Source organism: Salvelinus namaycush, chromosome 6, assembly GCF_016432855.1.
Source record: "Salvelinus namaycush isolate Seneca chromosome 6, SaNama_1.0, whole genome shotgun sequence".
NCBI lineage: Eukaryota > Metazoa > Chordata > Actinopteri > Salmoniformes > Salmonidae > Salvelinus > Salvelinus namaycush.
The window spans coordinates 15,236,014-15,251,587 of NC_052312.1; the positions used below are offsets into that span (position 1 = coordinate 15,236,014).

The 15,574-nt window shown below is 43.0% G+C and overlaps 2 protein-coding genes across 3 annotated transcripts; both read right to left on the minus strand.

The window, feature by feature from the left end:
- Positions 1 to 890: 890 nt before the first annotated feature.
- LOC120049683 (dnaJ homolog subfamily C member 3-like) lies at positions 891 to 8,076 on the minus strand. Its single transcript, XM_038996032.1, has 12 exons — positions 7,615 to 8,076; positions 7,089 to 7,199; positions 6,652 to 6,776; positions 6,410 to 6,484; positions 5,911 to 6,054; positions 5,429 to 5,610; positions 5,018 to 5,137; positions 4,070 to 4,175; positions 3,696 to 3,816; positions 3,285 to 3,417; positions 2,905 to 3,053; positions 891 to 2,691 (listed from the first exon to the last, which is right to left on the minus strand). The coding sequence occupies exons 1-12, from the start codon at positions 7,697 to 7,699 to the stop codon at positions 2,549 to 2,551; spliced, it is 1,494 nt and encodes a 497-aa protein (XP_038851960.1). The 5' UTR covers positions 7,700 to 8,076; the 3' UTR covers positions 891 to 2,548.
- A 343-nt stretch (positions 8,077 to 8,419) lies between these two features.
- On the minus strand, positions 8,420 to 11,419 carry LOC120049684 (claudin-15-like). 2 transcript variants are annotated; one of them, XM_038996034.1, is made up of 6 exons: positions 11,372 to 11,419; positions 10,707 to 10,924; positions 10,021 to 10,185; positions 9,647 to 9,728; positions 9,373 to 9,480; positions 8,420 to 9,078 (listed from the first exon to the last, which is right to left on the minus strand). In XM_038996034.1, exons 2-6 carry the CDS (start codon positions 10,921 to 10,923, stop codon positions 8,982 to 8,984), a joined length of 669 nt encoding a protein of 222 aa, XP_038851962.1. In that variant the 5' UTR covers position 10,924; positions 11,372 to 11,419; the 3' UTR covers positions 8,420 to 8,981. The 2 variants fall into 2 exon arrangements, with proteins under 2 accessions (XP_038851962.1, XP_038851961.1); XM_038996033.1 differs by lacking the exon at positions 11,372 to 11,419 and having other exon boundaries at positions 10,707 to 11,258.
- Positions 11,420 to 15,574: the final 4,155 nt, after the last annotated feature.

A 15,574-nucleotide genomic window follows, 5' to 3' on the forward strand; every position in this document is an offset into this window, starting at 1 on the left:
CTTGTCTATGTATATAGGGCAGGGTTGAGTAACCGGGTGGTAGCCAGCTATTTAAATGTCTGATGGCCTTGATAGCTGTTTTTTTGGTCCCAGCTTTGATGAGCTCAGGTGCTGTAGATGTCCTGAAGGGCAGGCAGTGTGCTCCCGGGGATGCGTTGGGCTGACCACACCACCCTCTGGAGAGCCTTGCAGTTGTGGGTGGCGCAGTTGCCGTACCAAGCGGTGATACAGCCTGACAGGATGCTCTCAATTATGCATCTGTAAAAGTTTGCGAGGGTGTCAGGGGCCAAGCCATATTTCTTCAGCTTCCTGAGGTTGAAGAGGTGCCGTTGCGATTTCCTGAAGTCCACGATCAGCTCCATAGTTTTGTTGACGTTATTTTCCTGGCACCACTCCGCCAAAGCCCTCACCTCCTCCCTGTAGGCTGTCTTGTCATTATTGGTAATCAGGCCTACTGCTGTTGTATCATCTGCAGACTTGATTCAATTGGAGGCGTGTGTGGCCACGCAGTCATGAGTGAACAGGGAGTACAGAAGGGGGCTGAGCACTCACCCTTTTGGGGCCCCTGTGTTGAGGAGCAGCAAAGTGGTGTTGTTTCCTACCTTCACCAGGGCGGGGTTCAGACTCAGGGCCCCGAGCTTACATGATCACACAGGATTGCTATTATTTTCTGGTAATGTGTTTGGTATACTCAGTGTATAGGCGTGTCAAATAGTTCAAGCACACATGAACATTTTCATGGAACTAGACAAACCTGCTTGCTACTGGAAGATGATTTGCACAACAAAGACAACTCAAACATGAGCTAGAGATGGTATGCCATCAGTATAGTACTAAAATTATACCTGAACCATGAATTTATAACAGTAAAATAACCACAGAGAACAGGGGTTTGTTCCATATTTTAATAGTTTGAGCATTTTAGTTCATTCAGTTTGGCAATGAGAAAACCCCCTAGAAACAAACCTGTACCAGGCAGTTAATTCAACAAGGTTGTCACATTAAAATGATCACGTAGTTGAGCAGTCGGTGACATAAAAAGCTTTCCGTTACAGCTATACTGCATCCTTAGAACTCAAATTATGTTAACAGTGGACTTGACAGGATGATATTGACAATCCATCATTTGGTTGTAGTCCATAATTTCCTCGATACACTAAAATGACGCAAGTCATTTGTTTGTCATTGCAGGGAGTCCCTTCAGTTGCTTTGGACTGGGGAACACAGGAGGATTAGTTATTAAAAAGACCGGCAAATAAAAAGTTTTCAAAAGACACTTTGAAATCAATGAAACAGGACAGAGAGAACACAGGCTCTTTCAGGAAGTAGACAGACATGCTTCATCCACTCACCCTTTTGACTGGGTACACAACCAGGAAGGAGTAGGTCACCAACTATTCCATAACACCTGTCGTGTCAATTAAGTTAGGTCAAGGGTATATTCAGTGGAGAACATTCAAAGCTTTGCAGATAGAAATAACAGAACAGACATTGTTTAGTGAAGAAGAAAATGACATCAATCTCTAAAACATTCTGAAAATAAATCAGTTTGAGTAGCTTGGGTGCCAGTCTGAATCTGCTTTTATCCAACTTGAGCTTATCTAAGTATTATTAAAAAAGGTCCAATACAGCATTTTTATCTCAATATCAAATCATTTTTGGGTAATAATGAAGTACCTTACTGTAATTGGTTTCATGTCAAATTGTGTTCTCAAGCAATAATTTTGCTAGGACTGTCTGGGAGTGGTCTAGCTTTTATTGGCAGAGGGGTTTGTAACTCTTTCTTATTGGTCTATTAAACTAATTCACCGCCTAGTGATGTCACCAGGCAGGCCAAAACTCCATCCCACCAACACAACAGGCTGAAATTTCAAAGAGCTCTTATACCAAAAAAGGCATATAATTTTCACAATATTAATCCATCCTGAGAGAATATATATATATATATATAAAGCAGAGGAAAATCACATTTGACTGCACTGGGCCTTTAAATAAATGGAGAAACAGTCCAGCATCCAGGCTAGTTGAGCAAAAACCAAAAGAGCTACGTTGAATAGATGAAAAATGGCTACGTTGAATAGATGAAAAATGGAAGAAATACCAAGCAAAAGTAAAAGCAGCAGCAGACATCCCAAAGAAAAATAACATGGAGGGATGCAATGACAGGATCAACAGCCTGGGCCAAGTTGGGAGGACTGAACAGCGCACTAATGCAGGACTTTATTGGCGCGTCTTCGACCACTCGAGTCAACAACATTGTCACTTAGTTTCATCCATGTAGAATCTGTGGTAGGAAAGTTTAACTCTGTACAACTCAACCCCTCGCGGTACAATAGTAGTCCAACACCTTCGACAGTGCCATTCACATCCCCATTGTCTCACTACATTACCCACAACACCCCACATCCAACCTGAATCCCCCAAATCCAACCCCCGGGTACGTCCACCAGTTACTCCACGGGTTGTCATAGCCCTAAAATCCTCCAATTGTAAATCCTTCCTGGTTCCGTCAGTCAGCCCTCCCCCCATGTTTCTTGTCTCGTCCTCACTAGTGGTGGAACTTGAAGTGGTAGTTGCCGCCAGACTCGAAGGGGTTGAAGTGGAAGGGCCATCCCTGGCCACCCTGACCGCCTCCCTGTTGACTCTCTGGGTCCAGGGGGTCCTCACCAGAGTCAAACTTCTTGCGCATTTCTAACGGTTCGGGGTAGGGAGACATGAATAATGCACAACAAGTTTAACACATGTAGATTCCAGGAAAGAGGTCCGACAGGACGTTAACATACTGCAAATAGTTTACAGCTTCCTAAATACAGTCATAGATTTTCCAGTATGGGAGGGTTTAGTTAGTTGTGATCTTATCTACCAGCTTGAGCAACATTATCAGGTACGTATACAGTTCATTACCTGGGTCGGTGAGCACCTCTTTAGCAGAGGCGATGTCGATAAACCTCTTCTCTGCCTCCTTCTTTTCCGACTCCTCTCTGAAGTTGTCAGGATGCCACTGTTGGGCCAGTTTCCTGTACGCCTTGATTATTTCCTGTTTGTTGGCACTCCTGGAGAAAAACAACATGTTGGTAATGTAAAAGCTTGTTTGAATACAAGGAGCAAATGCATCCCCATTACCTTGAGGTGATCACAGATGGTGAAAATAGAATATCATTCAATAGAATCAACTTGTCCAATTGCTTAAAGATCATAAATACACTGTAGATTATGCCAAGGAAGGAAGGAATTATGCTTTGACGTAGTATTGAACAGAGCTCCCTTCTCTAGGTCAGTCATACCTATTGACACCTAGGATCTTGTAATAGTCCCTCTTCTGGGAGAGCTTGAGCAGTTTCTGGGCTCGCTCCAGACCTTCCCTGATCTCATTGTTCTCCATGTCAAACTCCCTCGCTTCCTGGTAGTCCTCCACCGCTAGAGAGAGGGAGGGCAAGGTAAGGGGAAAAAGGCAGAGAGAGAAAGATCAAAATGGATACTTGACAAAGCTGGTACAATGTTCCTGCTGGGATTTGGATGTGCAGTAATCAGGGCGGCGTTAGACTGGTCCTGGCTACAAAACACCGGGTTTGTTTACATGGCAAGTTTGACAGCCAGTGTTTGAGTACTTGACGGAGGAGAAACAAATGCGGCACAAAGTCTTATCACTGCGTGTCATCATTCTCTTTGCTACAGTAATAGCATGGTGAAAGTACCTTTCTCGTAGTCCTGGTTGAGGATGAAGGCCTCAGCTCTGTCTCGGAGGATGTTGATGTTGCGTGGGTCTCTCTGGTGGGCCTCTGAACAACTGTCTATTGCCATAGCAGGCATCTTGTTCTGGTGGAGACAAATGGAGTAACACTTATAAGCATCATCGTTTCCCCATTCTATTTCTAATTACTTAATTAGTAATATCATTTTTAAAGTTATGTGAAATCAGCGGTTGTAAAAGTAATTCAGAGAATTTCCGATACACTAACAATTGACTTGACTTCAGTAGAGGGACAGGTCATGCTAATCTACATACGTGACTATGGTCATAGAAATGGCCCACTCCATGGGTGAAACGTGTCTATGTGATGGGACCCACCTTGACCAGGCAGAAGCAGATTCTCTCCATGGCCTTATTGGTGTAGTAGGGGACATTAGGCTCTGTCCTCATCACCGACTCATACTTGTCTATGGCATCCTGATACCTGAAAACAAACATTTAATAATATTCATTTTAGGACAAGAGTTAAATAGAACCGCCATACAATAGTCATATCTAAAAATCAACCAAAGTGGATACAAATAGGTTGAGTGATAAAACTGTCAAAGAAACCTGTCGAGGGAACACAGGAACTGAAATATAAAACTCCTATAGGGAATGAAGCATTGCCCACAGGGAGGGACTACCACATAGAGATGGGCTACCACACAGGGAGGGACTACCACAGAGATGGGCTACCACACAGGGATGGGCTACCACACAGGGATGGGCTACCACATAGGTAGGCAGGGATTGACCTGTTGCTTGGGGTATATGAACTGAGCCGTCGCTCAAGTTGAGCCTGCTCTGAGGTTGCCCCATTAGGCAGGTGATAAAAAAAAGCGAAAACAACCAAACTGCATAGAATTCCAGTAGCCTAAAACATACTGTATCTTTCTGGTTCCTCCCCATTGTTTAAGTGAAAATAGACAATTTAGGGCATTTATGGCAGACGGGCAAGTTGAACCTTCTCTAATATGATGATTTTTTTTTACTGATCACAACAAAAATACAAAGAATTCCAGTACTGATCTTTGACTACTCCCCTTTGTGTTGGTGAAAGGCAGGCAACATATGGCACTTCAGCGTGTAAATAGCTCATTTACATTTTCGGGCCAGTGATCATAATTTCTGGGCAACACCCCCCCCCAAATTTTTAAAAATACTTCGGATTTGTCTGATGGGCAACTGCATTTCAGTCTTTAATGTCAATCCCTGGAAGGAAAACCTAAGAGAAACCCCCACAGGGACTAGACTGCCATACTAGCTAGATGCAGTGGTACTGACCTTTCCCCCTGGATGTGCTCCTCGGCAGAGTCCAGCTGCTTGCTGATCTTCTTCACCTGTTTGTAACGGGAGAAACACTCCTTGTCGTCCTGATCCAGCTTCAGACACTCCCTGATGTGACTGCAGAGGGAGAGGGAAAGAGAGACAGATTTACACATTGCAAAGCGGTTTGAGATTTTTTGCCTGTCAAATAAAATAAAAAAAAGTGTTTGTGTGTTTGAAAGAGAGTAAGCATTCTTTACTCACTCTCAAACTTCAAGTGTCACAAAAATCAACCACAGATACAAAAACACAAACCAATGTTGCTCTGAAGCTCACAACCTCTTCATTTACATGTATTTGCTTGGTAAATCTGGTTGTTTGTTTAAATCACTCCGGCCTATTTCTAATACAATTTTCTAGTGAGCATACCCTAGTGACTCCTGGTGCTCCCCCAGGTCATAGTGCAGATTGCTGAGCTTGAGGAAGGCAGCTCGGTTGTCGTTCCTCAGCCGGGTGGTGGGGGTCAGGTCCTGGATGGCCTTCCGAGGGTCTCCCAGACGAATGTAGCATTCAGCCCGGAGCTCCCGAGACTCAGGGTCCCAGGGGGAGAGCTGGAAAGAGAGAAGGGTGGGAGGTAGGTAGGGAGAGTTCAGTGGTGTGAATTTTTTCTTTGTGTGAATTTATGATTTGATACCAAGTCTGTTGAAGTATAGTGCACCACAGATTGATGAAGGTATTGATGATCAAGTTTAAGAGGCTAGGTGAAATAGAGTTATCAATGTCTAGGCCCTGTGGCAGAGCTAACCCCTACCTCCATGACCAGGCCCAATGACTAGGCCCTGTGGCAGAGCTAAACCCTACCTCCATGACCAGGCCCAATGACTAGGCCCTGTGGTGGAGCTACTCCCTACCTCGACGACGCGGTCCAGCACAGCGATGGTGTAGCTGTAGTCTCCTCTGTGGTGGGCCGCGTGGGCCTCCTCCTGCAGCTCCTCAAGCTCCTTGGCCCTCATCAGTTGGTTCCGCGCCTCGTCCTGGTCAGGGGATTGCTGCAGCTGAGGAAATTTAAAAACGTTAAGGTTTCTGAAGAAACTGTGTGACATAGCAATTATATAATTGATGACTCATATCAGGTCTATAAATGCATAATAGAACACAACTCATATCAAGTGTATCTAATCATTCAGATTCCCTTAACCTCACCCACATCACATAATTGCAATGACAAAGGGATAATGAATGAGATTTTTTTTTAAATGCAATTTGAGACAGAGTATATGATGAGGGTATGGGAAAAACAGCAGAGAGATTTTGGTTGACAGATGGATAAGGTGTAACTAGACATAGAAATATAATTAATAGTATGGTAGTAGTAGAATAGCAGCTATATTTTTATGCATCTAGACTTACCACAGCCTCAAAGTCCTCCCGGGCCTCCTGGGTGTTACCCTGCTTCAAGAAGATATTCCCTCTCTGCAGTCTGGCCTGGAAACATGGAGGCAGAGAGAGGGAAGAGGGGATATGGAGGAGAGCGGGATGGAGATAGAGTTTTTTAATCTCAGAGTTAATAACAATTTCACACAATTGTTGTTGATAACCGTGATTTATCATGATAACAGAGATGTTGTCGACAACTGTCTGTGTCCACTCACAGCGAGGAAGTCAGGTTTGAGCTGGATGGCTCTGGTCAGGTCCGGCAGGGCAGACTTGGACTTTCCCATAGCCAGGAACACAGCTGCCCGCTTGTAGTAGGTCAGGTAGTTCTTAGAGTCGCCCTCTGAGGGAAGGGATAGGGTAAAATACAGTAGATAAGTAGGAGAACACAATAGATTTCTACTTTCATGTGACTATTATTTATTAGGCGTACATGGACACATTTGACTGAGAATGTGTAGTTGACTCAATGTGTTGACCTGAAAGAATAAAAGAACAAGGGAGAGAGAGATCTGAAATAATCCATCACTTGAAGGGACTTTGTTATGTGGAAGCAGCTTGACTTATTACAAACAGAGAGGGAGACCGACAAACAGGCTACATGGGCAGTGATGTTGGAGCTATAATGATGTGTGTGTCTGGTTGGTAACCTTACCCACTGCAGAGTGGTAGTGGGACAGGGCCTCCGCCAGTTGACCGGCAGCCAACAGTTTACGGCCCATCTCCAAGTGCTGCTCAATCTCCACATGAGTTGCCCCCAAGACACCTGAAACAAAACACTTAGTGTGAGCCTCTTGGAAGCCCCCATAGGCAATTGCTCACATAACCACATAGGAACTGACCTAAATGAATGAGACAGAGTAGCTATGTTCATGAATGTTGTGTAATTTTAACAGTAGACATACATTCCTCCCTGTAGATTTAAATCATAGGACTTGTTTGTAAAGGGAGTATGTAAAAAAAACTAAACCAACAGCCAAAGGGTTTCGATAGCCTAGTTAGCCTACAGTAGTTAACAAGGGCACACAGAAAACTACCTGATTATCCTGTACAATCGGTCGTAGCATACCTAGCTAAGGAAATAACCGAATACTTAGTTACCGGTATTTTTTAAATCAACAACTCTATGCAGACTGAACTATTCGGGCAAAACACATTGCTATCTATCTGTCTGGTCTTACCGTCCAACTGGAGGTCCAGAATGACACAGAGCAGTGACAAGGAAGACAGGACCCCGCTGAGACCTTTCCGTCGCCCCGACTCCATACTTATATACTTCACACTTCTCCTGGAGTTGTATATTTCACGTCTCTCATATAATTTAATTGCAAACTACGTACGATATCATTTAAACGGTAATTTTCTTCATAACGTCTTCATCGTTTTGAGGCTATATGTATTTGTAGTCCGGTTAAGAAATAGTTCCGAGTGACACCTTGGACACTTAATGGAAGGTTCCTATAATTTACTCGCGTAGGACAACGTTGTTTAGACAGCCAAAATTGCAATATCACATGGATCTAATAAATTATTCTAGTTTTCTCTACGTGGCATGACATTGGATAACTTCGGCAGCTGTCAACTTAGGTCCTTTCTAAAGTGAAACTTCACCCGGTCCGGTTTTTACCCCCTCCTTCACGGATTCAAATGCCCTACATTTCTGTGCGGTGAGTGGCCAGTTCTAGCAGCACACATCGTTGTTGCCTACCAACGTGGGGCGGTCTCATTGGATGAACTATTTTAGCTCGTAGACAACACTCCCATGTCCATATATGGCACATAACGCCGTCGCTGTACAGTCACTGGTCATACCATAATATTCACAAAGGAATTTTATTGATTAGCCTATCCCTCAGTGTTATCTGTGGGCCAAACACTATGTCTATTGCCTGTGATAATAATAAACATATGGTTGATCATGTTCATTCCTCACTAGAAACCGTTACGCATGCTACGTTAGGTTATTAGATACACACAAAATAGTTATTTGAGTATTTAAAGAATCATTTTATTGGGTGGAATTGTAAACAAAACTAATGAACTAAAACAAACATTCAGAATGGCATAGGACAGCAACACCCATCTCAGACATTATAAAACTGTACAAACAATACAAAACATCTCGATAACATCAAAACTTGAGAATCAAGTCTTAATCTGTTGGTTTGGACATGCCCCTAGATCTAGATGTTTCATCAAATCATCCCTTTTCATGCCAACATGAGCCTATATCATTATGAAAATAAAAAATGTGATATAATGCAGGCATCAGTCATTAGACATCTCAGCTATTGCACGTTATTTTACAAGCGACATGTTTGCACAGTGCACCACAACCAAACTAACAGGCATAATATCTTCAATATGAGGTGATTGATCCAAATATGAAAGACATAATATACCACTTAACCTCCCTCAGCACTATAGATATCGTTTACACGTCTTCAACAACTATGCGGTCAACAGTGAGTCTGGTTTGTAGGCATTGGACATGGTGGATAAAGGTGAACCCCATGGTTCATTGGTGCTCTCTCTCTCTCTCTCTTGTTCAAACGTAGGCGTTCCGGCCATAGGAAGTGGCAGCCTGACTCTGCGATGGTGCAATGCCAGAGTACACTGTGCCCCTGGGCTGGTAGGGGTAAGGTCTGAGGAAGAGGATGAGAGGAAGAGTGGGTGAGGAGGGCACACATAGATAAAATAAAACCACCAATCACCAACCCACATGCATTAAGGATTGAAAAACACACACACACACACACACACACACACACACACACACACACACACACACACACACACACACACACACACACACACACACACACACACACACACACACACACACACACACACACACACACACACACACACACACACACACACACACACACAGACAGACAGGCAAACAGAGACACACACACAGTATCCACTGAACTCACTGTTTCTCAGACGTGCCCAGTTTGCAGGCACATGTCAAACAAGATCCCCCAACGATAGCAAGAACAGCAGAGCACCAGCCAATGTAGAGGCCCTCTCCAATCTCATACCTGCAAAACACAGTAGGTCCTACATTTTGTCTAGTTCATAAACAATAGGCTATATTACATGTTGGCTTGGTGACTGCTCTTCTGTCTAACAGACAGCAGAGAGCAGCAGAGTGCCAGTAGCCTAATTGCAGTAATTGGAATGGGTGGTAATTTCCTTCTCACTTACTTTATCCCGGGATATAATGGATTAAAAAAGTCCTGGGTGATGTTGAAAGCATACCAAGATACTGAGATCATTGTACACAGGCCTGAGAGAGATATATAGTATGTGTGTATGTGTTTTTGTTTGTGTTTGTGTTTGTGTGTGTGTGTGTGTGTGTGTGTGTGTGTGTGTGTGTGTGTGTGTGTGTGTGTGTGTGTGTGTGTGTGCGTGCGTGCGTGCGTGCGTGCGTGTGTGTGTGTGTGTGTGTGTGAGAGAGAGAGAGAGCGAGAGAGAGAAAGAGAGAGAGATTATTTAAGTTAATTGTGCACAAGATAATTAAGATTTAGCACTTATGACTATAAACAGTTAAAGAAAACAGTTTGAGAATATCCCTTTACCCTGAAGCAAGAATAGGACACCTCCAACACCAGCTATTCTACCCTTTAGAACCATGTTCACTCCAGCTGCTTTAGAACACTGCATCCCGATCAGGGTTGCAAGGAGCCCGATAGATCCGAAAATAATCGCAGCAATCATTAGTGCTCGAGACGCCTGGATATATCCTGCGGAACAGAGCGTATGAATAAACACAAATTGTCAATTTCACAAACAAAATGAATTGGCCTATAACATGTTTTTTTTATACTGTAATAACAAATACGAGGATTATTACATTTGTATCAAATGTGATTTGTAAAGAAACATATTGAGTTCTACACATTTTATAGCCAAATAATAGCCAATAATTATGATGATATTTAAGAATATGATCTATTGAAATGGAACTATCCTTCTGTTTTGTGTTTATTAGAGAATAAAACAACTCTCAAAACTCTAATTGTGTAGCAAAAAAAGGTCCGATTTGACTGATTTCATATCAACCAATGATTCAACCTAAATTAATTGTTTATTGATGTCGTTCTGGGATGATCATATTTGAACCTTTTGACCTCTCAGTCACAAACAAAACATTTCTCAGAAAAAGTGTAACATATGGGCCTTGGCATATTTGTTTAATGACAACAAAACAATATCATCACAGGCAGTAAATCCAAAATATTCTATTTCTCTAGGATGTCCATACCATTCAGGGCGAGCAGAGAGGGGAACTCGTGGCAGTTGTGGACACCTGTAGAGTCCGTGGCACAGGACATCCATAGGTTCTCATAGATGGTAGAGGTAGTGATGACGCTCCCGTCAACAGTGGAAACCTTCCAGTAACGGTTGGGTATAGCTATACCCACCATCACCCATCCTATAAACCCAAGCAGCAAGGCGACGACCTCCACTATTGGATCCATTCTGTTTTTTCAAGTATTTGGTGATAAATAAATAGAGAAGGCGATAGACAAATAGAGATAAAGAAACAGGGTATTTCCTTCGTTAGGTTGTATCCTCTTCAATTGTATTAGATTCACTTCTTTTTGTTTAGGATATTCGTGCTTAAAAAAAAAACGAACATATAGTTCACCGGTGCAAATGTTTTTGAGTGTCTGTTCCCCTTCTTGGACACGGTTGTGTTAGGTTGCCAATGAGAAAGTTTGTTGAGAGCAACAGATATGCTCAATGATTTATCATTGTCTACCTGTGTTCTCTCCCACCCCCTCACACACAGGTTCACACACAGACACAGACACAGACACAGACACACACCCACACATACTCACACACACACACACACACACTCTCTCTCTCTCTCATTTTACAGCCTGAAACTGAACAGGTGTCTATCAGGCAATGGAGACTTACGAAAGTCCAATGGTTGCTCTATGTCCTTGTGTTCACAGTATGTCGGAATACATGAAAGTTGACTTAGCCTACATGTATTTTTAGGAAATAAATAATTGAACAACCTGTGGGTGTAACGTTCTTCGTCGGGCGAAAGAGAGGAGGACCAAAATGCAGCGTGATGATTATCCATTTAATAGAATACTTTAACAACGAATAAAAACAATAAACTGACAAAATGAACGAAGACGAAACAGTCCCGTAACGTGAACACAGACACAGGAACACAGTAACAGGAACAATCACCCACCACCCACAATACAAAACAGGCTACCTAAATATGGTTCCCAATCAGAGACAACGACTAACACCTGCCTCTGATTGAGAACCATATCAGGCCAAACACATAGAAACAGACAAACTAGACATACAACATAGAATGCCCACTCATATCACACCCTGACCAAACAAAACATAGAAACAAACAACGCAAACTATGGTCAGGGCGTGACAGTGGGGTACCACATGGTTCAATTCTCAGGCCGACTCTTTTCTCTGTATATATCAACGATGTCGCTCTTGCTGCGGGTGATTCCCTGATCCACCTCTACGCAGACGATACCATTCTGTATACATCTGGCCCTTCTTCGGACACTTTGTTAACAAACCTCCAAACGAGCTTCAATGCCATACAACACTCCTTCCATGGCCTCCAACTGCTCTTAAACGCTAGTAAAACTAAATGCATGCTTTTCAACCGTCACATTTACCATCCCACTAAAACTGCCAGTTCCAAGTAACACACCCAAATCACATAGGCTACCATCTGTTGCATGGTTGTTGTAGAGTAAGTGTAACATAGTCACACACTTCCTGGAACCCGGACCCCCACTAATATTCCCATTCAGAACAATGTTAATCCTTAACCTGATTCAGTGACAGGGGGTTGAAGTAAGGCTGCATCTCAATAGTCTGTGGCTTCCTTTCTTCATCTTCTCATCTCCTCTTCTTCATCTGAACTGATCTGAAAACAACGGACAGGTGAAAGTGATACAGATGCCTGCTGTTGTACATAGTTTTTTGCCCTGTCCAGTTATTTCACGTCAGTAAATGAGAGAGAAAGCTTCTTTAGGCTATTGAGATGCTGCCTAGTAAATGTAGTCTAGCCTATAGCCTGCTAGCTCTGTTGTCCGCCTACACCGGAGTTCACTTGCTCTGAAAAGAAAAGGAGAGATGAAAGATGTTTTCTGCCCATGTTTACCGAAGCCTAATTGTATGGCTTCCTCTGCTCCAGCATGGCTTCTGAGCTGTTGTCCGAACCATTAGTTCTTCATGTTGTTATGACTATAACTGTCAAAAAGATTTTAATGTGATTTTTTATGGAAGGGTGTGTAACTTTCCCTAACTCTTTACAGGTATTTGTCATCATTAAAATGTGATTACTCTGCAAGTACACTGGCTAAAGCTGTGAGCTAGGGGTTGGTTGGGCGTAGATCTAAGGTTCAAGTTAGTCTAGACCAGGTTCTTTTTATGACTTTTTCTGCTTCAGACCCAATTGAGAAATTGACCGTTCTCCCGTGACGCAAATCATCCTCAATGACTCAAATTAAGAAGAAATAGTGTGTGATTATAGATGTATTCTCATAACTCAGAACTCACCTCTCACATGCCTAGGGCCCACTTTGGGTTCCGACCCATTGTTTGAGAGACCGTGGTCGAGACCAGTGCTTCTCAATGTTGGCACCCACATGTCTATGTTGATTTCACTCCAGCTAAGTATCAATTAGGCACTAAGTACTGTATATGCCAATTAACTGAGTGGTTTTAAATGATTAGTTATATGGCTGTGTTATTTCATAACATTTGGACTATTTGATGAATCCTTGTGATGTCCTTGGTGTAATAGGTTAAAATAAAAAACGGTCTATTACCATTCCCATAACGGCACTGCTTAGAAAAGTGTGTGTGTACAGGATGTGTGGAAGCCAGTAATCTGATAAATTACTCTGGTATAATGGACAATGCAGAAACTAAGTTGGGTTTCCCGTCAACCTGATATAGAAAGTTAAATGCCCTTCTCTGTAATGCTTATATTAGCAATTGATGGCAGTGGCTAATTTCAAAAAAACTAATTGTGGGTTGCAGTCTCTCCTTGCCTTTCAAAGTAATGAAACTAAGGCTGATATTTTTCCACTAATTGGAATTTTGACCGATAAGACAAATAATTGGTCTAAATATCAGAATTGGGCTGCCTGTGTAAACACAGCCAAATATACACATTAATTTGTAATTTGGCTGAACTATCCCTTTTTATGTGATGTGCTTTTCCTTGTGTCCCTGGCCTTAGCACACCAACCCAAATGAGAATAATTTTGCCCGATGCTTTGTCATGGTGAGTTTCGGTCGTGTCGAAGAGTTAATGAGTAGCTAGCTAACAACGCTGGCGGCTGATAAGGCCTACGTAAGTAATAACCTATCATCCATAATCTTTAAACCTTCATGTTGTAAAATTATATCCACAGTGAGTGAATCCATTCTGGAGCGTTTGACACCAAACTGAACTAGGCTAGTGAACAGCCAAATCAAATGTTATTTGTCACATGCGTCGAATAATACAGGTGTAGACCTTACCATGAAATGATAACTTACAACCCCTTAACCAATAATAAAAAAAAAATATATATATATTTAACCTTTATTTAACTAGGCAAGTCAGATAAGAACAAATTCTTATTTACAATGACGTCCTACACCTGCCAAACTCGGACGACGCTGGGACAATTGTGCAAGGCTATATACAAGGCTATATACAAGGTGTTCAGGTACCTAGTCAATGTGCAGTGTATAGGTTTGTCGAGGTAATGTACATGCAGGAAGGGGTCATGTGACTATGCATAGATAATAAACAGAGTAGCAGCAGCGTACTTGAATAGAGTGAAGGAATGTGAATGTAAACTCAGCAAAAAAAGAAACGTCCTCACTGTCAACTGCGTTTATTTTTAGCAAATTTAACATGTGTAAATATTTGTATGAAAATAACAAGATTCAACAACAGAGACATAAACTGAACAAGTTCCACAGACATGTGACTAACAGAAATGGAATAATGTGTCCCTGAACAAAGGGGGGTCAAAATCAAAAGTAACAGTCAGTGTCTGGTGTGGCCACCAGCTGCATTAAGTAGTGCAGTGCATCTCCTCCTCATGGACTGCACCAGATTTGCCAGTTCTTGCTATGAGATGTTACCCCACTCTTCCACCAGGTCCCAGACGTGCTCAATGGGATTGAGATCCAGGCTCTTTGCTGGCCATGGCAGAACACTGACATTCCTGTCTTGCAGGAAATCACATACAGAACGAGCAGTATGGCTGGTGGCATTGTCATGCTGGAGGGTCATGTCAGGATGAGCCTGCAGGAAGGGTACCACATGAGGGAGGAGGATGTCTTCCCTGTAACGCACAGCATTGAGATTGCCTGCAATGACAACAAGCTCAGTCCGATGATGCTGTGACACACCGCCCCAGACCATGACAGACCCTCCACCTCCAAATCGATCCCCCTCCAGAGTACAGGCCTCGGTGTAACACTCATTCCTTCGACCATAAACGCGAATCAGACCATGACCCTGGTGAGACAAAACTGCGACTCGTCAGTGAAGAGCACTTTTTGCCAGTCCTGTCTGGTCCAGCGACGGTGGGTTTGTGCCCACGTTGTTGCCGGTGATGTCTGGTGAGGACCTGCCTTACAACAGGCCTACAAGCCCTCAGTCCAGCCTCTCTCAGCCTATTGCGGTCAGTCTGAGCACTGATGGAGGGATTGTACGTTCCTGGTGTAACTCAGGCAGTTGTTGTTGCCATCCTGTACCTGTCCCGCAGGTGTGATGTTTGGATGTACCGATCCTGTGCAGGTGTTGTTACACGTGGTCTGCCACTGTGAGGACGATCAGCTACGTCTCACAGTACGGACATTGCAATTTATTGCCCTGGCCACATCTGCAGTCCTCATGCCTCCTTGCAGCATGCCTAAGGCATGTTCACGCAGATGAGCAGGGACCCTGGGCATCTTTCTTTTGGTGTTTTTCAGAGTCAGTAGAAAGGCCTCTCTCAGTTTTCATAACTGTGACCTTAATTGCCTACCGTCTATAAGCTGTTAGTGTCTTAACGACCGTTCCACAGGTGCATGTTCATTAATTGTTTATGGTTCATTTAACAAGTATGGGAAACA

Coding starts and splice junctions, on each gene's coding strand:
- LOC120049684 (XM_038996034.1), bottom strand. CDS start 10,923: ATGGATCCAATAGTGGAGGTCGTCGCCTTGCTGCTTGGGTTTATAGGA. Junction 10,186..10,706: donor CTCTCTGCTCGCCCTGAATG/GTATGGACATCC, acceptor TCTGTTCCGCAG/GATATATCCAGGCGTCTCGA. Junction 9,481..9,646: donor CCATTATATCCCGGGATAAA/GTAAGTGAGAAG, acceptor TGTGTTTTGCAG/GTATGAGATTGGAGAGGGCC.
- LOC120049683 (XM_038996032.1), bottom strand. CDS start 7,699: ATGGAGTCGGGGCGACGGAAAGGTCTCAGCGGGGTCCTGTCTTCCTTG. Junction 4,176..5,017: donor GAGCACATCCAGGGGGAAAG/GTCAGTACCACT, acceptor GTTTGTTTTCAG/GTATCAGGATGCCATAGACA. Junction 3,817..4,069: donor TCTGCTTCTGCCTGGTCAAG/GTGGGTCCCATC, acceptor TGTCTCCACCAG/AACAAGATGCCTGCTATGGC.